Source organism: Falco naumanni, chromosome 3, assembly GCF_017639655.2.
Source record: "Falco naumanni isolate bFalNau1 chromosome 3, bFalNau1.pat, whole genome shotgun sequence".
Classification (NCBI taxonomy): Eukaryota; Metazoa; Chordata; class Aves; order Falconiformes; family Falconidae; genus Falco; species Falco naumanni.
The window spans coordinates 49536210-49558413 of NC_054056.1; the positions used below are offsets into that span (position 1 = coordinate 49536210).

General features: G+C 37.1%; 1 protein-coding gene across 1 annotated transcript in view; it reads left to right on the top strand.

Moving 5' to 3' along the window:
* GABBR2 (gamma-aminobutyric acid type B receptor subunit 2) overlaps positions 1-22204 on the top strand; it is a 490629-nt gene that overhangs the window by 433334 nt on the left and 35091 nt on the right. The window contains exon 14 of the mRNA XM_040588223.1: positions 12402-12512. Within this exon, the coding sequence (XP_040444157.1) occupies positions 12402-12512 (111 nt within the window). The remainder of the gene's footprint in view (positions 1-12401; positions 12513-22204) is intronic.

Consider the following 22204-nt stretch of genomic DNA (forward strand, 5'->3'; position numbering starts at 1 on the left):
GATCCTCTTGCTGCTTCTTTTCAGTGCCTTGTTCTCAGAAATGAAAACTTGGGTGCAAATGTAAGCTGTCAGAGGTTGTGCTGAGGAGTTTTTGAGGGCTTTCATGTCAGCTCTAGAAGAATTATATATGCTCACCCGCTAGAATAAAATTATGTAATAAGCATTCCTAAAAAAATAATAGGAGGAATGATAAAATCCTTACGTACACTCTATTAAAAAAAAAAAAAAAAAAAAAAAAGTGTGGATGGATTCAGAGGACAGTGGAAGCACTTTACTTCAGAAATAACCACCTCAATGAATTCTTCAAGGCCAGGAAAGATTGCAAGCTTTGCTGCCAACACTGGATCCTGGAACAATGCTTTTACAATGATGCCTGATAGATCTGTACTTGGAAGACGCTTGTAAGGAAGATCACCTGTATCTACCAAGACAACTTAAAGGTCACATGACAAAAGGAAAAATGCACAGCTATAGATACACTGTGTAGTTAGCTACAGAAAAATATTTACAGATACATCAGAGAATGGTTACAGATCAATGCTTCCTGTAATTCTTTAGTTTGAAAATAAGCATTTTGTGTCATCCAGATATTTTAATACAAGAATTCACTGAAGAATAATCTTATAAATAAGCAAATGTACTACTTATGTCAAGAAGATGTAGGAATTGCAAGGTAGAATGAATTCACAGTTATCTGTTTGTACTACATATATACCAAACATACGCTTCAAAAGCCAAAAAAATCCACTATTATGATATGAAGCTTAACAATTTAAAAAACAATTCTATGGAAATATAAAATAGATTTTATGGTTGCTAGGTTTTGTTTCACATTGGCTTGCTTTCTTATCAACTGAAAATTCTTCTGTTGTATGCCAGAGCAAAGGACCTGCAACAAAGTGTGTGGTAGACTTGTGTTAAATGAAATCTGGTCTGACAGATGCTGAAAGAAGATAAATTATTTAAGAAAAATGTTGCATAAAAGTTTTACTGATCTGAGAGAAACAAAAAATTCCCATGACTACCTGCTTTGTTCTGAGTAACATCAGCAGAAGTGGCAACACTGAAATAGCTATTTATAGAAAAAAGACGTAATAGAAAAATCAAAAATCTCCATAACTGCTCTTCTTTTTTGTGTTTTGGAGGCATGTAACTTTCAAGGTAGCTTAGTGCAACTATTACTGGTTCCTACGTATGTCAACTATTCCTATGTTATCAGGAGAAATACTCGGTGAATAAATTTTCAAGGTTATCTATTTTGTTTTCTATAGCTTTTAAACTATTTTCACATTTCTCTATTCATTTAGAATAAAGAAGAGAGAATTGAGAGGCTTTATGGCATTTGTGGTTTCACAGATACACTTTGGTCTAACTTAACCTTAGGTGTTATGGTGGTTATTAAACCTGGATATGACTCCAGGCAACCATGATAAGCGTAGTGCGCTCCATTCCATTCTGCAGAATTCAGGAGATATGCTGGTATGACAGTTCAGTGAAAAGCAATGATTTTTTAAAGAAGGTAAAACATGTCCATAGTGAAAAACACCAGGAACTCAATATTTAGCCTATCAAGGACTACATTAAGAGTTTACTCGGCTAAAATCTGTAAATACCAACAGAGGGAAAAAATTCTATTACATAGCCTTTCAATTTACTAGACAAAACATTAGGAACTAAGGGAACCTGAACTAAATTCATTTTTAGAAATGAAGAGCAAAATTAGGTCCAATTTTTTTGCATTGACTCAGCAAGGGTTATATAGGTTCATGGTCAGTGAATGTTTTTTCTAGAAGAAATGTTTTATTTCAAGCTGGAGTTAATGAAAAGGAAATCTATATCCTGTGTTTTGCTGAAGATGAAACAATTATCAAAATGGTCTTATTAAACTGTAATGCCAATATAAATATGGAATCCTAAGCCTTATTTCAGATTCCTTCTTTAAGGCAGAAAAGGTGTTGATTTAAGGTTCCAAAAGTATTTTTAGTTTGCCAAGAGCTATGTCTTTCACAGCTGAAACAGGACTCTACCAAAGATGAAGGCATACTTTAAATACTGTTAGTCACCTTGTACTCATCTCCAGTCTATAGGCTTTGCTGGCATTACTATGCCAGTAAAAGCCGTAAAGCCATGTGGTTCATTCATTAGTGTCCCTCTGCTTTAATATACCATCAATTATACTATCAAGTGTGAATCTTCAGAAGTAACCCATCAAGACCATGGATTTACAACCTTATTGCTGATGATATTCCTTAAGTATTGAGATATTTTTCTCAGAAAACATTGAGTAGTCGTAAGATTTATATACTTGCAAGAAAAAGGGAGTCTCAGTGAGTTTCCCCATGCAGAATAGTTTTGGTGGAAAAGTGTTAAAATGTTCCTATTGACCTTTGTTAACTAAAGAAAATCCCTTAATTCAGAATTACCTTTCTTTTCAAAATGGAGTTAGGTTCTATCAAGTAAGGTTAACAGTTTTAAAAGGTCAAAAAACAAATTAAATCTTTTGAAGTAATCAAAATATTTCTGTTGACCTGACTTTTATTTATTCATTCATCTATTCAGGTTTTGGATGATATTAGGTAAAAATGTTTATATCTGAGACATTGCTAGTGTTGCAAGGTGGGAGAAAAAACATTGAAATACTCAAAAAGCTTATGACAGACAAACGTTTTCAGGTACTTCCATATATTAAGATGCACCTTACATCTGACTGTCAACAAGAAACCGAGTTATTTTAATCACAGCAACTTTTGTGATGGGGAAGTTGAATAACCTAATTCTAGAGATACTTTGGAGGAGATGTAGGTGCTTCTGCTACAACTATTGTGATGTAATTATGAGAATCTACTTATTAAGCTAATCTTAGCATTTAAAAACTAAATATTTGATTAGTTTTTTTGAAAACAAAGGAAAGACCTCCACTTAATACAACAGTTTCTAAATGTGTCTTAGTGCAGACATAAAACTAGCAGCAAAATCCTCCAGTAGTGGGTTGATGGACCGTCATCTAACCATTTTGGATGGTTAATATATGTGTGTATATATATATATATATATATATATAAAATAATAGGTAAGGAAATTAAAATGTCCTTCATGTTGAGAAGTATTCCTTTTTATTTGCCATGGCCCAGAAACTATTCATTTGTCAGTGGCTGTGTAGGGGGACAGTGGTCTCCATTGATATTGGCCTCTGAAGATGTCATAAAACGCTACTTTATGCTTTCCTCTTCTGCCACATCTCATATGTATGCTTTAAAATCCTCTTAGGGAATGGATTTTTCACTTTCTGCAGGAAGATAGTGTCCATTTGTTGTTGTCACTGCAATGCAAATAGGCATAGTAATAAATATTGTCAACATCCATAAATCAAAGGAATTATAGCACTAAACAGCAAATATCAGGCAGTTATAGAGATGAGGTTGTTGCCCTTCTTGGCCCAAATAGCTGGCACAATTGAGAACCTGAGAGTTTTTCTTGTTGGGAGGAGCATTTGATGATAGTTTCCATTAGCTGTTGGGTGCAAATCTGGTTTATTGACAGGAACAGAGCTAAATCCTGTTGCTCTTAAGTTCCACAGAAAGAACAATAAGTCATAGCCTTGCTTACAGCTTAAAGCCAACCCATTAGCAAACTATGCACAGAAAAGGTCTCTACCTTGGTTCCTGTCGGGGCCGCACTAACAGTTTGTCTATGGCTGTCCTCTGCATCTTTGCTTTACTGTTCTTCATGCATTTGCCATACTTCTACATTAAATGCTGCCTGTTCCCATTACTGTAATCAAGGAGGTACAGAATTGTTCCAGCCACCAAGAAAAGTGGCTGGCATGGCCTCCTGCATAGCAGGAAATCTAGCTAGGAAAGGAAAAGCTAAAAGAAACTGCAAGTCCAGCTTGTCAGCCACGATTCTGGGCAGCTTCACAGGAAAGGAGAGGAAAACATCCTTCCTCAATTTGTGAAGCTGAGACCAAGAAGTACACATTTCTGGAAGAATCAGTGCAGCACAGGGGTGTCTGGGTAGTTACAAAGGTCTTCATTCCTTTAACCTGCTTTTCTTTCATACCTTGCCCTTTTGCCCTCCCTTCAAAGAAAAACACGTTCTACTAATGAGAATGCTTTCTTAAGTCTTTGTAACCCTTGTCCCATGGCTTCCGTGCACATATGCAGAAACAGTTCATTATCCAGTCCCTAGGTATGTAATTGGGGAAATCATATGATGTAAAATTTCTACTGAAGAGATCACTGAGTGCAGAGTGGGAAGACTTAGTCACAGTTGTTTGAAACACTCCATGATACAAGAGAATTTTGCATTTTCCCTTTCACTGCTAGTCTGCATTTGTTTGCAGGGATCACAGGGGTTTCTTTACTGAGTCTAATCTATTATTTTGTATATTATGTTAATGCAAATAAATGAAACTGCTTGGATTAGGGGATGATAATAATAAAAATACCAAATCACTGGGAACATTTTGGCTCTCAAAAGACAGTTTCATTTGAACAGAAATGAAGCACCACAACAGCAAAATAAAAATCATTAAGTAAAGTGATGTTACAAATAATGCTGCCGAGATGTTTTCTTTAAGAACAGGTGTATGGACACATTTACAATACAAGAACATATAAATAGGTCTTCTGGTGTTTCTTCATCTTTAAATCATGCTAACTTACAGTACTTACTTAAGTACTTATTTACTTACTTTTGGTTTACTGCTTTATGGAATTATTTGTACAAGAGCCAGATGGGGAGCTAGAAAGTAGATTTGTTTTAAAGTTATTATGGTGTGACTAGTGTGACTATCACTGTGACGGTATTTCCAGACCTTATTGTTTTGGGGTAGTAGGAATTACAGTGGTGTATCTCTGATGTTTTCTTTTTTTTCCTCTCTCTTTCTTTCTTCACTCCCATCCATTTGTAAATTTAGACTTGTCTTCTGTATTTCTAGCGAGATGAGTGATGTAAAATAACTACATTAATATCCTTTAGGCCCCAAAATTTGATAATACTTTTTCCTTGGTTTATATGGTACATCTTTTTTTATGTCTTAGAAAAGCAAATTGAAAAATAAGTGACGAGATAAAAAATAGGGATATATGTGTTGGTATTTCAGCAAATGTCATTTCATTGTGTGATGACTTCTAGCTAGCCAACCATTACAGAATTACTGTCCCATGTGTATGCTATGCTAAAATACCACTAGGAGTGAAGATTTTTTAGGATTTACAATGTAAACAGGATTTCTTCTGAACTGTTGGAAGAGTTTAATTTTTGAAGTTTTTGTGATGCCAGATAATGTCTGAAGTCTAGTCCCTCGGCTGAGGTGGGGAGCTTAATTTCAGTATAAGAAGAAAATTAATGAAGCAGAAAATACACTGTATTCACTGTGGATAACCTAAAAATATCCTTTAATTCACCTCACAGGAGCAGGGGGTGTATATTCAGATCTACGTGAGAAACCTTGCATTCCAAGACACTTCATACCTCAGCTCTGTGCAAATCCTCCTCTGGATTTGCACACAGCCACTCCTGTTGAGGGTTTGGGAAGAAGATGCATACTGTGCCCAAGGCTGGCTGCTGTCCCACACAGTTCCCACCTGAGCCTAAGCAGTGGGGTTATTTAAAATAATACTGCTATACTGCATTGCTGCAGTACTCATCACCACTGTGGAACCATTGGAAGTTTCAAGAGCAATCCTTAGAAGCTTCGTTGATTAACATACCTGAAATGGCTGGAATCTTCTCTATTACAAATTAAGATAAACTGTCTAAAACTTTCACAAAACACAGAGCAAATTATTATGCTTGTTTTGCATGAATTTGAATTGCCAGTAATTTACCTTTAATCTGTATAGTTAATATAAATAAATACTGCTTTAAAAGTTAATCACAATCTAAAAATCACACCTCTTCAATTTAAATAACTTTGCAGGGGAACATTGTAAAGAACTGCAAACCTAACTTTAAATGTGAGTTCAAGTCATTAGATTTATTAAAATCTGATACTTTTCCAAACAAAAAAAGATTAAAAGAAAGTTCTCTCCAACACTTTTCTAGTTTTTAATTAAAATTTAGAATTAGAATTTTAGAAATTAATAATTCTAAGTAGAAATTTACTGTAGAAAACTGCTTCAATCTCTTGAGCAATAAAAACTGGAGTGAGGATATTTATATTCATCATAGTTATCAGAAAGAAAGATGTTTTTTCCAACTCAAAGAAGTATGGCTCAATAAGATTAATTCCTCTCAGATTTCCTAGGCATTTGTTTAACCTTCACATGAAAACCCCTCCTTATCTACAGAAATGACATAACAGCTCCCTTTCCAATAGCTCCAGGAGCATTAATCTATTATACTGGTACAAAGTAAGTAAATCCACAGATTAGGAGCTGAAGCAGTTGTAACTATTTCATGAAAAAAAAAATTGTCTTCAACCTCAGATTATGGAAAAAAAATCAAAAAAAGCAGCATTCTTAAACTTTAGATCCTTATGAGAACTTTTTCTGTTCAATGAGAACTGATATAGTATGCTATCTTGATGCAGTTGTGTATTAATAGTCATTGTAACAGTCAACTGTAAATGTCCTTACAAATATTAATAATATTTAAACAATTTGAAAAACCAAATCTAATTTCAAGTCTGAAATAATTTTCTCTTTGGGACCTGCATGAGAGAGCATCAAGTACACACACTGGATGCGATATATGTGATTGCTCAGAACCTCGTCCATACCTTCTCCTGAGGTCAGAAGATTCATGTTTGTCATCTGTCTTGCAGGAGTCATGAAGGGGCCAGGTGTAAGGATAGTCATTTAGTTGAAAGCCTGCTCTTATTAACAGAATCCTGCATTCCCCTATTAAAAGCTGATTTTCTGTTCCATGATCACATTGTCCCATGACTCTGAATCAAAGAAAAATACATTAAGAAAAAGTCTTTAAATCAATCACTGTCCTGGATCATTAGACTATTACAGAAATGACCAAACTTCCTTATTAATCTTGAAGAGAAATGAAATTGGTCACTGGACTGCAAGAATTCAGCAACAGTTTTGTACTTGGCTGAGCTAATATATAACATACAATGTGATTCATAATGTATCTGAACCTAAGCTCAGATATAAACAAAGGCAAACAAGTTTTTATTCTAAAAAGTTTTAATTGGAAGACTTTCCAAGTGAGCTACCCCAGCTTAGTATTGTGTTTGCTATTTTGCATTTTTGGAAGATGTGACTACAGAAAGTAAAAAATTTATAAAACAAAAGGGATCCATTTCCTCAAAAAGCTCTTTTTTATATCACAGTTGTTTTTCTCTAAAAATACCCTCAAATTACTAAGTAACTGAAAAGTAGACATCCTCTGATCCTTCTGTTTCTCTTTTCATCAGTAATTGAGAGCCTGGCTGCAACACACTGCATCTGAAAACTTTAAATCCTTTTGTGGAACATCTTTCATACAGATACGCAGTTTAGCACAGAGGAGGGCCTGTTACAACATGCCAGTAAATTTAATTTCTTACAGAATATATAGTGTAAACTAACTATAACTGTCCTTGGGGAAAAAAAAAAAAAAAGTGTATTTAAAAAGAAAGATGATCTTCTCATTTAGCAAAGTCTGGGTTTTCAGATAAGGAATCACCGTTAAATGTGCCAAATTAAAAATGCCAGAGATGTCTAAATCATGCTGCAGACTAGCAATAGTATACAGTCATTATGCCAGTTAGATGGAAGTCATTTAAAGGGAGGATAAAGCAGAGAGTGGGTTGGTATACGAAGACCATTTTAACAATGTGTCCGAAGAGTATGATCTTATGTTTTCCTATACTATAGGAACTTTACAGTGTATTTTAAGCCTAGTAAACAGAAATTGCAACTATTTATCTTATGTTTCATATCCATCTTTGGAAAAAACTGAGGCCTAATGTTCTGATTTCCTCACTGGTAAAACTGCAGATGCAGAAATGCCAAAACGTCACGCTGGAAATCTGCTGCAAAGTTTCTTAGAAAGCTTATTGAGATTGTCCACCTGTGAGCTGTGTTGCACAGCAGCACCACAACTCTATAAATAAGGATCATCTGCTGTACTGGCAATGGGACCTGGAAAGGTGACCGTGTAGAAAAAGTAGCCTAGGAAGGTCAAGGATTTTGGATACTGCGCAGTGGCCCAGTCTGTTCTTCACAGACATCTGCTGGATGAAATGCCTAGTGGAACATACACCCATCCTCCTTTTAAGACCTATGTGGAGCTATAGAGAAGAAGTGGCAGTAAAGACACAAAATAAGTCAATGAAACATTAATCATAATACAAATATCTCCCCACTGTGTGTTGGTCGTTTCCTAAGAGATCTTGGCTAGTATAATAGCCACTAAGAAATTGTACTTACAGATGAAAAAAAGGAGACAAGAGCTGTCTTTATGGGTCAAATAACATCATGCCCAGAAGGCATAGGTGCCTCAGGGTGGTTTGCCCTATCTTCCCACACCTTAGCCTGGGACAAGGAAAGCTGTCCATTGCACTGCATGCATTTGTTTACTCAAGGGGAGCCAGATCCTTAAAGGAATTGGAGATAATTATTCAACAAAAACTGCACTTGCACTTGAAGCAGCCCTGCTTCTTCCCTAACATGGGCCACTCTGGAAAGCAGCTTAAACTGAGCCTGTAGTTCTGTATTGCAGTCCATAGAGACATGAAGGGAAGAGAAGTCTCATTGCTGCTCAGTTATTTAGCAGAGGTGTAGGAACAGAGGAGGCACTCAGCAGTCTTATCATTGCCCCTGCCAAAGTCCCTCCTGCAAATTTCCCTGTGGTGTTTCCATGTGGTTTTAAGCCTCACTCCTCCTTCTGGCAGTACCACCTAAGCCATCGCTCACCTATTACGACAAGGATCTGCCAGCCCACCAGCAGACTGAAATGCCCACCAGCAGAGAAAATGATAAGGCAACAAAACCACAGAGTTGACTAATAATAATTTGAACGTGCCCAGAGAGGGGATATAAACATTCTGTAGGTAATCTGTTTACTAGTTTGGGTTGCTTTCTAGACCTAGCAGATCTCATGTAAAACAAGCATTTTGCCAGTGATGATACACAACTCTTGGATGAAGTGAACAGATTAAACTGTTTATGTTCAGCTGCTGAAAACACTCCAGAAATTGAGGTCAATGTCAGAAACCTTATTAGATTTCAAAAGAGGTAGGAAAGCTTCAGCCTATTCACAAGACAGGAGGTCTTCAGGCTTTTGAGAATGACATCTGAAGGACATTTAGATTGTTTTCTATAAAAGGAAAGGGCAAATTTCCAGTACATATATAATCACTGGTAGCATTTATGTTGTCATCCTCTCTAAAGCAGTAACAAAGTGCACAAATGGTGGATGATTAGAGAGGTCAGTGAAGTGCTCCATTCAGCTGTAATTGTAGAGTTTTTAAAAATTCTTTTGACATCAGAAAATATCATATGTTTTTTTAACCCAGCTTTTTGCTATGATTAGTTAATTCATGCAAAACCAGTGAAGAAACAGAATGGCAAATTAAAAAACAGGAATGTAATTTTGCAGTAGCAATAAGTAATCAGCAAAATCAGTTCACTGTAAAATTACTGCTACCTGCTACACTTAACTCCACACACACAAGACCTCAGCAAATTTTTCTTTAAAATACTACTACCTTGCAGATCTGGAAAGTGCTTTGAAAGAAGTACTGCCCCATGTACACTTTTGCTGATGCTGCAATCAGTATTCGCTCTTTTCCTACTCCCCCTAGAGCAAGTCACAAGATTTCCTTATCTCACGTAGAGAATCTGAATACACAGTTTTATTTAATTAACGTAATTTTAAAACTATCATTGCCTTATAAAATCTGACAAACTTCATTACAAAGGAAATGATGCAACTTCTTTCTGTTTAACAGTATTTGAAAACAAGTTATGTTTTCCATTTTGTCATTTTTCTGCCTGGGTGTCTCAGTTTTGAGAAATGAATGGACATATGCTTTTGAATTTTGAAGCAAATTTTCATTAGAGAATAACCACATAGTGAAAATAAAAATATAATCTGCCACTGACCAAACAGGAGTTCTCATTTCAGTAATATTCTTCAAAATAAGGAATTGTCCATTGCACCAGGTGGAAGTCTACATAATTTATGAACTTTCTTGTTTCACAGAAGTATGAAACCGAAATAGATGGAATACATGGCAGGAAGGATGTAGAGCTGGAGAAACAGAGTCCTGTGCTGACTCCCCAGTGTGAAGGGGGGGGGGGGGGGGAAGGCCAAAAAAAAAAGACATTCTGATGATGACAAGTTTATACTTGATATAGCTTCCATAATTCCATAAGGGATGCAACTGTTAGCATACTGTAACTCAAAGATGGAAAAAAAAATAATATAGCAAGCTTAGGTGTAGTTTGGAATTTCAGAAAAAATGTCTCTGTAGTACAGTCCTGTTCACACATCAGTTAAACATTCAGAACTGTATTTGAATGATTTGCCATGTGAACTTCACTTCATACCAGTCAAAAATGATGTTGAACATAGCAAGTTGTAACTTTGACATGAAAGGGTACTTTCCCTTCAGTGCACCTAAATTTTAGCATTGGGCTTTTGTCATTGATGGGGAACAAAGAGATATTTCAACTGGTCCCCAGACAAACATTTGTAGCACCTTAGATGTTGTGATGCCACTTCATGTTTGCAGTCATTTCAATTCTTCAGCTAATGGTTGTTTGCTTGCCATTAGCAACCGTTAGGGTGGAGTCATAAGCTCTCTGGGAAAGTTAGTATCACCTTCTTGGTGTTTATCTTATTTTATTTTAGGATACCTTCCTTCAAAGTTATTTTTTCTCCTGTTCAGGGTTTCTACAGAAGTCCACGATAGGAAAAGGTTTTAAATGTTAGTGCCTTGCCTATTGCACAATTTGCAAAGAGAATTGTGAATCCTTTGACTGTGCAGTGCATAGCACAACGTTGTTTGTTTTTTCCCCCCACTGTGTCTACCTCCTTATTTGTTACATTATTTTTTTACAGTGCATGAGGTCAGGGGCAATGCCTGACATACAAAAAGACTGATGGAAGAAACTGAGCTGCAGATTAATGCTGTGACCACTGAAATCCATAGCAAAATTCATACCAGCATCAGGGGCAGCAAGAATAAGCTTTAGGAAATTATTCAGACCTCTCTGAAGTCCTTCCACATACAATTCTATGTTTCAGTTGGTGAAAATGGGATTTTTCCATATTCCATATAATAATCATTATACTTCTGCATGAGGTATTTAACATGTGTTATTCATCAAAAAGGGAAATTTGAAAGCCCACTGGGACAACCAGATACAGAAAATTATGTCTGGTTTGATCTTAGTTTAGTTGAAGTTCAGATCCAGTGTTTCAAAGTAGAAAGGAAAAACAGCTTTCAGTATTTCAGTGCTTTCTATAAAGCAAAACAGACTGTAGGTACACACAGCTCAGAGCAGCCAACAGGAGTATTCTGTGGTATCTAACTAAAACAGGATCTCTTAGAATCCCATATGAGAAGCACCTTGTGTTCTTATACAATGTACACCATTAAAAAGCAGTTTGACCAAACCCTAATTGTGTTCTAGTTGTAGAACGCATAGTCGCTAGTACCCGTTTGCTCTTCATGTCAACTGTTTTTCCCTGTTTAAAAAAAAGAAAGAGGTGAGGGGGTGGGGGTGATTCTTCCAGGTTTCTCTGTTGTAATTACAACTTCTCCCTCATACAAACAGTCCCAATAGTCTAAAAGTACTCTTGATTCTTCACTTTTATGCAGTCTCCTTTTCAAAATAAATTGAAAGCTGCAAAGCTTCCAGTGGCATTAAATTTTGCATATACGTTCACTTGCTGTAAAGGATGTTTTTTCCAGATTTTTGATGATTTATACTTTCTTCTAAGCTACTGCTGTAGTTTCCATAGTGAATGGTCTTTGATTTAGCTCATGGTTATCAATGAAAAAAGACCTGAAACACAGCAGTGCTTCATACATTGTTTATCAGCCATTTGCCAGTGACACGAGAACCGCAGGTGAAAGGGTGGCTTTAAGTACATTTATTTTCATGCCTATGCATTCAAGCTGTTTACCTTGTAGAAAAATTAGGTGTCTTAGAGCTGGTAAGTGTGACTGACAGTGTTAAAGACAGAGTGACTTCAGACATTTTCTTTCTGGTTTGCAGTAGAGGTGAGCTCATCTGGTGGTAGCTATTATGCAGTTGTTTCCTCAGATCTTTACTTTTCACTGTATTCCTTTGCAGGTGCATGGGTCTGCATCGTCACAAGTTGCTTTAAAGTTGTCCACTCTGTATTCTACACATCCTCCATCTACTAAGAATATGTTTAAGTACCTCTGAGGTGTGAATATAAATGAAATTTGAATCCAAATATTTCACCTTTCATTTTTGCAGCCGGACCCTGCAGGCAGAGATATCTCCATCCGACCGATCTTGGAGCACTGCGAAAACACTCACATGACAATTTGGCTTGGGATTGTCTATGCCTATAAAGGGCTGCTGATGGTAAGCATAGCTTGTTCTGCACAACACTGACTTCAAACTGCTGATAGGCATGAACCAAATTATATTTGTTTTTCTGATGGCTGGGAGTGAGTTCAAACTTCCTTGAATACACCTTTTATAATTGGACCTGCTTTGAAGTTCATTAGGTGGTAATATATGGATATAAGCATACCTAAAATAATTAAGACATTAATTGCACTTAAGCTGAATACTATAGATATACCACAAACCAAGGAATTCAATAGTGAAAAGATGGGTCTGTGAATGAGACAACTTTATAAATAAAGAACCCAAATCATCTCAATTCCTTTGGATTCTCCAAAAAGGTAGGACTAGGTTATTCTAGATGTTTGCCTCTGAGTTGCAGATGTCCTTCAGGAAAAGCTGCAGGAGACACATGATTGATTCAGTCTGAATCAAAATAACCCTTTTGTCACCGAGGTCCATCTCCACAAAAAGGTTTACTTACTGAAATGGATCTCAGGAACCAGGAATCCTGAATCCTCATAGTTTAAAAAAACAAAAAACCACAAACAAAACAACCTGTAAAGGTGACTATTAGTGATTAAATCTCCTAAGCCTGAAGGCTTTAAAAACATCTGGTTTTGACAGCACTGACCAGCTGAACAGCTATCTGAACAGAGCCCCATCTGGATCCTAAACCTAGATAAACATTAGTTTACACTGCCCGAAGGGTTCAATCTGTTCTGTGTATTTGTAGCATGCCCGTTCGTTAGGACACCCGTGAAAGACTGGGTCAGCTGCTTCCACTTGGCCTGGTCAGTGCTGCTGCCCTGGGGGAAGCTGGGGAGAGGGAGCTGCTGGTGGCCGGAGCCTTCCCTCTCCACAGCGAATGGCTGCTCCGCTGGGCTGCAGAGTCCTGCTGTTTTTCATGCTGCTTTTTTCAGGCTGAAAGATCTTTAAATATGAAATATGAAGTTCAACAGGAAGAGATGAGAGCTTTTCCTTTTAATGCGAAACAATAGCTTTGTGATAGACTGATCTGCTGCGGAGTGCCTTCAGGCAGAGAAGGCACTAGAACCAAGTGCCTCCGGTTACCAGATGAGAGCTCTGATCCTGGAGCTACTAGCTGAAAAGAAGTCTTCCCAACTTCCCATTTAAAAAAAAAATAAAGAAAAAAAAATCAGCTTTGGGTGTAGATGCTTATTTTTCAGAGAATGTCCAAGCAGGCTGTGAAATCAAGAGCTAGGACATACTTGAATCCACAAAATGATTAGTGGTTAGGAGAGATTCCACATCTCAGCACGATCTGAGTAGCTCTGGATTCAGAGTAACCTCAGCATGTAACACAGTATTGAGGCATTTGTGTTTTGAAGGCAAGGTTGCCAGAAATTAGGTGTTCTGACATTGACCAGCTTTGAGGCCACAGTTTGACAGTAAAATCTAACTGTCCATTGGCGTAAAACATCATACTTTGTGCAAAAACACAGCACACCACCCAAAACTTACCAGTACCTTATATGTGGATCTTCTTTACACACCCGTGAACTAGTCCAGCTCAAAAAACATTTCTGCAAATGAAAGGGAACAAGGGCTCCTTCAGGCTGTCAGAGACCCTGCACCCATCTGCAGGGCCCGTATGCAAGTCCCTGTGTGGAGCTGGGAGCTTCTGAAATTCCTATTCACATTTCTTTGTTTGATTCTTCCTAATCTGCAAAGTGCCAGTTTCTGATTTTGTATCTTTGAAGCCAAATCTTCCAAAAAGGTACAGCTAAACTAGAAAGCATAGCTTTAGTACCCAGTTGCTGACAAGGTGTTTAACTGTATTGCAGTAATTACGTTGTGTGGTGATGGATTGTATCTCTTAGGTCATTTATTTATCTTTAGGGATGAAATTCTTAACTTTTCATCTCTTCTCTGGTATATTACTTTATTACTGCTTTGACATATCTGTCAATAAATTCCTGCTTTTCACCTGGGAGAGTATTTTTCAGTTTGCATATTTAAATTTACAAGATTTTTCTTAGATAATTTGCTAAAAGGAACAATGTTTTCCATACTTTTGTTACTTTCCAATCGCCTTGTATAGAAATTTTGAACAGTTCATTTGGTGTTCCTCCAGGTAGAATTTACCAGTGTTCCTCATAAAAGTACTTAAGACATTTTTCTCCATGGTTCTGTTTGAAAAGTAAACAAGTAAATACGTTTGCTTCACTCACAGCAGTGGAAATGAACAAATCAAATTAAAATTCCTTTAAAAATAGTGAGACTCCAACAAATAGTGGTGATTTGTGAGACTGAAATGGTGGTGATTTTTTTGCAAAAATAACTTCAATAATGTTTCAAATTAAAAATTAAAGAGGGAAAATAACATTGTATATTTTAAAAATACATTATCAGATAATTTTCTTTGACATTTCTTTCAAGATTGAGTTGTGCTGGGCAGTAACCAAACTGCATTGGTTCTCACTAGTCCTTTGCCCTAGACTGGTTTGTTGGCATGTATGTTGGACTGTTTCCTACACGATATGTGAGTGTTGAAGTTTGCAAATGCCATTTAGCATTACTCACTGTACTTATTTCAGGCACACAGTGTTTCATAACTGCCAGTGAAATATACACTTTTTATTACTCCAGTGCCCTTTTATCACACAAATCACTACATATGAAAAAGAAGATACTCTTTGGAATCACGTAAATAATTGCTATGGTGAGTTATATGAGGACAGCAGGATTGATGCAATTTATTTTATCACCAAGGATGTTTCTGTGCGCCGCATGCCACACATACTTTACCTTCAGAACAAAACCCAGAACCTCTCATGTTACTGTATCATTTTATAAAGGTTTATCTAATATGAAATTCTGCAGTTTGTCTAATTTAACCTACTTTATACTAAAGAGCTAGTATTGCTAATTACAGTACAATGCAATATTTAAGGTGAAATGGCTTAATGATTTAGTCAGCCTAAAATTATTTACAGTGACCTCTTGCTATCTCAAAATGGGAATACTATAAGTTGGGATAACCTAAAAAAGTACTTTTTTTTGGCTTGAAGATATAAAGCAATACTGTCTATTCTGATGACTTAAATGCACTGATGCAGTGAATCAATCACTCGGGTTAGGGCAGAGCATGAAAGGGCAGGATAGGGAAGGCCAGGCAAGGTAAAATAAGGGAAGGCATTACTCGCCAGGATGCACGGGTTCCTTCTGTATTAAGGTGAGCTAACATTAAAAGTCAGATTCATGATTCTTCAATTGCCTTTGAAGGGGTGTGAGGAAATGTTTACTAACTGCATGAAGGCTTCTCAGTTACTGTATTCAGATTCCCGAGAACCAGTGACCAGAGAATAATAATAAGATGACCATCCTAAATCTTGCCATTGTCATTGTGTTAGTCTTCTTAGTGACCCTGGGCAAGTCCCACCATACATAAGAGACTCAGTTATTTTCCCACCTCAGGTTCAGCTTCTAAAATGCTACACACAAGCTCAAGGTCTGGCTGTGTGTACCTGGTGACCATCAGCTGCAGTATGTCTAGGTTTTGATTTTTGATGATCTAGACATGGTTGAAAAGTACCTTTACTTTGTATATTCCAAAGGATGATAAAAATTGCCCTATCTTACTTAAACTTGCCAGCAGTACATTACTTGTGATTGCACTAACATCTTTCTGAGGGTCATGAATTCTTTTTCTGATCTCAGCCAGAAAAATACCAGATTAGGGATGGATTGGACTCCTCTAGAGCACTTTTGGTTATTAACCACAAACACTAGACTTGTCTACAGTTTGATTCTCCTCTTCCTGATAAGGCATTTGATTAACATTAGACTCAAGGTGTACATACATTGAAAGTTTCTTTGTGTTGCTGACATATATTACAGTTACTTATTTTTCAGCTATTGAGAAACAGGTTTTCAAGGCCAAGGTATATTTTCAGTTTGGCTGTTGTGCTCCCTATCAAATCCTAATTTTACCCTCTAAGTGTTAATTGAGAGGTTTTCAAGCTAATATCAATGTGAAATATGGGACAGCATTAAGTTAGGAATTTTTGAAAACCTATGCTCTTATTTAGTAGCTTCCCATTAATAGTTACACATTGAGATCTATCACCTAGATTTCAATCAGTTTAAATTTGTTGTATGGATTTTGAAACATACTATTTTAAATAGCAATACCAAGCAGTATTAAGACAAACACTACTGAGAAATCCACATAAGCTGCATAAATATAATGGTTTTTATTCAATCTTGCAATCCTATTAAAAAAAAAACCAAACATGTTGAATTGTGTCACTACTTTTTTTTTTTTTTTTGTCATTTATTGCCCAAGTTCATGTATCAGCCATTTCATTAATTTACTTAGGATAGAAATTACCGTAATAGCTCTGTAGTCACTGAAGATGTTCCACCTTCACTTTTCCCATATGGCCTCTTTATATCTGAAGTGCAGCTTTGCCAGAACACCAATAAATATCAACAATTAAGTCCAACAGTCCAGACAACTTCTAAATCAATTCCTAAAACTCCTGCATGCAAGTTATTGGATCTCTCTGATTACAATAGTTTGTCTTGGCAGGGTTTTCAAGAGCTCTCTTACTGCTGGAATAAGCTGCATTTCTCTATTTTGGCAGGACGTGAATGGATTGTTCCATCTCTATATAAATATAGAATAAAAATATTCATTAAGTATATCTTATTATGTATCATTACTATTGAATTTGTCATTTTCCAAGGAATGAATCATTATTAGGATTCTTTTCTCTCCACATACATTTTTAGAAATCCTTATGAATTCTGTTAATGCTGCTAGCCATTCGTTTTCTACTATATATCTAACTTTCCTTTCCACTATCTGTGTTTTAGAACTTTATTTCATAATCATTATTTTGAATTTCCTCTTTTTAAACTTGTGTTACATTCAGTCTAGTCTTCAGCCAGTTTTATTGCTTGTTTGTTTTAAATTCCACAGCAACCAAAATAATTTATAAGGTAAGGAAAGCTTCTTTACACTTATGAAGTTTAGGGCAGATTGTTTACAGCACATTCTTAAGCATCTTTCAGTTGGTATTTGTAAATATTCCTGTTGCTTCCCCTGCTCCCGTCTCCAATAGCTTCCTTCACTTTGATGGCTAATCCACAAACATGCTCCTCTCTTGGTGAGCAGGAGGGGAGAGCGTCTTTGTCAGCTGAATTCCAGCAGAGGTTGGTTACATGACAGACACTGGTAAGAAAATACCCAGCCAGAGTCCAGGCAGTTTTTAGTCTGCACAGAAGCAGAAACTTCAAGGCTAATAGTGTTCAGGTATCTACAGATGGTACTGAGGGCTGGCCTGACCATCCTTGCTGGATGCTGGATGTAGATTCCCACCTTAGGTGCTTACGCCCTCTCTGTACAACTAATCCAGGAGCTGCTTAGGAACAGTACAGCTGTGGTGTGTAACATGCACTCCTCATTTTTACTGTTTTACTATATTTACTCAATATAGACTGCATATAACAGAAAAAAATTTCACTCCGAGGGAAGTGGAGCAGGATGCCCAGGGAGGCGGATCAGCCTTCATCCTTGGAAGGTTTCAAGACCAGACTGGATAAAGCTATGAGCAGCCTGGTCTGACCTCAGACCTGAGCCTGCTTTTTGTGCAGGAGGTTGCACCAGATGATTTCAAGTCCCTTCCAATTATCTTATGATAGTGTATCAACAATATGTCTATTCTCAATCTCTTTATCAAATTGATAAATTTTATGTGCAGAAAAATTGAATAGTTTCCAGATTATGTTAAAATTCCTGATTATTTTCTGAAAATACCTTTAATTTTTAACACATTTACTTGCGTTCTTTCCTATTTCCCTTCCTGATCGAAAAGAGTACTTGGAAGGAGCGACTCCTTCTTTCGCAATTAATTTGCATGATTCCAACTCATACTTATGGTGGGTTTAGCACCAACCCATCTGTCCCATCTTACAATCATTAAAGAAGAAGATAGTTAAGCTTTGTGGTGGGGGAAGGTAGTTTGTAGTGGTACCAGATATTTGTTTTAGCTTTAATAAAACATTGACAGGATTTTAGCATCCAAAACATGTTACCATATGGTTTTGTAGGAAAAAAATTTCCCTATGACCGTAAGAAAACTTCAAATATATTCTTAAAATATTGCAGATATTACAGTATTCCCTTACATGTCTCTTGGCATCAATTTTTAAATAGCAGAAATAGATTTAAATTGTAGCGTACACTTGTTTTTATCAGAGATGTTTCATGGTTTTACAGTGTTGTGATTGTGGTAATCTTATGCCAGAGACCATATAAAGCTATTCCAAATGGATATTCGCTAATAACCAATTGCGTATTTGCTTCAGCTTAGTTACTATAATGTGTTTCATGACTAAGCAGAATTTTCACAGAAGAAATTCAAATACAGTCTGAATAGAAGGAAGGGGAAATATTTTATTAACCTGTTGATTTGGGAGGCCTGGAGTATAAAGTGGAAAATTATTTGTGGATGCATGTCAGTGCCCATAGCTTTGGGCAGCTGCCTTTCCATCTTGCCCTGGGCAGGACCCTATGAAGCGCCCTGCATCATGAAGGACTTTGCCAAGACTTTTATGAAGAAAGAGCCCTTCAACTGAATAGCTGAATATCATATCTTGCATTAAAAAATATTTAGCCATTATCCTAATGCTCAATAGAAATATTAAGCTTCCCTTTAGCACTGTCTATCCATAGCAGCTCTGTGAAAATGAACTAAATACACTGCCGACTCATACCGGATCAAGGGAGGGAGCAATGGTTTAACATCTGATTGTACTGTGAAGGTAGGAGAACTACAAGGATATAGTTTGTCTTTCTGTCTGCTAACCTTACTTGGTGTGCTGGCAATTAAAAAGAATCACTTTTCTATGCATCTTCCTGAAAATGTCTTAGTACTTTTTACTGTCCGATTCTCTAATGAAAACCTGAAAATCAAAATGCTTTTTTTTTTTAAGTTTTGAAAATTCTCATTGAAAAAAATCTGCATCTTTTTCACTGAAATAAAAATGTACTTATGTCTGTGATGATCTGGGTTTAATAAACGAACATGAGTAGGGAAACCCACAGGTCCAGCTCCATGGTTACTTCACACTGAGAGGCCTTTACAGTCCAGAGTCTGGAACCACCTTTGTTTTAAGGGGTGGCAGGAGGGGAAATCTCCCAGTAATCCAGATAGGAAAAAAAAACAACCAAACAACCCAAAAAAACAAAACAAACAAAAAAAATTCCCCAGATGTGAGATCTTTGAAGTAAAGGCTTGCTTTTTTTCTTTGCTGCAGCACAGCAGGGCTGTGATCCACAAGTGAGCATAGTTAAGGGATACTGCAGGACAGTAATTAGCTGCAAAGCCGGAGCCTGGTCCAATGCATAATCTTTCCAAAACCATACCCTCTAGTTATTGGCAAGCATGCCTTCTGACAAGATTGGACACTTTTCCTCTGGTATTTGTTTGCTCATTTCATATCCTCAGTATAATTTTCTGTCTTTATCTTGCTTTCCTAATACTGTTTATAACCCATGTTCAAACTATAAGCAGACATGACTTTGAAATGAAACGTGTAGCCAAAATGGTTTAAGGGCAGTACAGTGAAAGACAGACTACAGGAGAATAAATAATTTCCTGCTGGTAGCTGCCGTTCTATGCAGTCCAACAGCAAATTAAACACTTGATTATATTAATATATGTTGTGGGTCGGTAAGCAATTGTCGTTGTGTTTAGCAGTAGTTCTGGTGAACAAGATTTAAAATGAACTAGCTAGTAGAGTTTTGAAAAACAGTGTTTATTGTTTTCCAACACTTCAGCTACAAACACTTTTGTCATATCCCCAGCCATCACAATTTGGTCAGGTCAGTAAAAGATTTTTAAAAATTAAAGTTTGCCTGTTAAACTCTCTAAACACAAATATTGTATTCTCCATAGTCCTGTTATCCCTCTAAGATTTTAATACAAACTTATTTCAGTGACCAGTATTCTATCTCTAGTCACAGTGGTATAATCCTGTTGTCTTCAGATACTGTTTTCCACAAATTTTTACAATGGTTGTCTCACAGCCTTTTTAGCTGTAGTGACAACACAGTTTAAACCCACCTTTTCAACTGCTAGAAAGGTAATACTCTAAATCAGAGTAGTGTCAAATGGAAGCTGTCTAGCCTCAAACAACAGATAAAACAAAGTAATCTTGCCTGCACAGTCCATACCTTCAGAGAAAACCCAAACTAACATTTTATACCACTTTCTACATGAACAAGATGTGTACTTAGTAGACCAAAATGGGAAAAGGCTTTAAGTTAATGACTAATGATGTAGGAAGCATTCATAGTTGTATTCTCAATGTGTTTCTGGTTGAGATCCCCAAAGGGACTTACATTAGACCGTTAGACTTGACAGTAGACTATTGTGTTCCTTAACTTTCAGGTAACTGCTTTCTGTAGGAGAATGCATAGCCCTAAGTTACTAATACTCCTGTGATGCACAGGATCCATCAGGAACCTCAGGACAGGAATTGTAACTGCCATCAAGGAGCTGCCTAAGCGAGCTGGTATAAAACAGCGGGGACAGATGTGTCCTATCCCTCTCTGAATCTATTACATTAGCGCTGCTAAGAGCCGCCTGCTTCCATCCTGATGTGTTCATGCACACCTTCTCTAAAGACTGTTTAATCAAAATTCTCAGCAGAGATCGTAACTAACATCCCACGCAAGTGCCCAAGTAATGAAGATAGTCAGTCTCTCATTACATAAAATCTGAAAGCTCTGAAAGAAGTTTGAGAGCTCCTTCTGAAGACAGCCTGTACTCTGGGGCTAGGGAGAACATCCCAGGCAAAATCTGGAATTGTGTCGTGTTGTCCAGACCTTAAGCTGTGCAGTGGTCATCACCAGCATGATTGTCTTGAATGAAGACGGCTGCTGCTGTATTTTGTGTGGGACCCAAGCTGGCAGACATGCTCTGAGAAGCCTTTACCAGCTTGAGCCCTCTAGGAGCAATAGGAGGAGAGACAGCTGCATTGCAAATCCCAGCAGGCAGCCTTAAATATCAAATAGTCCTTAAACTGCACAGCAGTGTCAAGACTCAGGTGTCCCCAAGCATAATGAGAAGTGTGATTTAAATAGCTGGGCAAGACTAATGTTTAAAGTTTAGGTACTAGGAGTAAAGAGCAGCTGAACTGGGGTACTGAGTCCATGTTTTTAACTGGAGGTCATAAGTTTCATATTTAAAACTTGTCAAGTAATCATCACTAACATCTGCATCACATTCCTCAACCAAGCCATTTTCAGGAGTTTTGCCGTCTTAAAAATGAATCTTTAATTTGCGCAGATTGGCTGAGACTCAGGAAGGGGGACAATATGAAGGGCAGGTGGAGGGAAGGTGTCATGTTCGCTCAGGAAGACTCTGTCACAGAGGCGAAATCTTACCAACCCAACAGAGCCCTGCAAGCACCTGTAGCAAGCAAACAAGGAACACCTCTGCAATCACCACTGTCCTGGCGGCAGGTTGCAGAAAAATCTCAGTTTTTATCCATGTTTGAGTCTCCAAGATGAACTGTGACTTTTAGAAAAGGAGAGCTCACTTCCTGAGGCAAGCATTTTACCCAAAATGCCAATAAAAATTAAAAACAATGCTCTCAAATTTATAGTGCATTATTCTGAGGAAACCCACTCCCTTTCTGTAGTTATCATATAAATAAATATCTTCCTT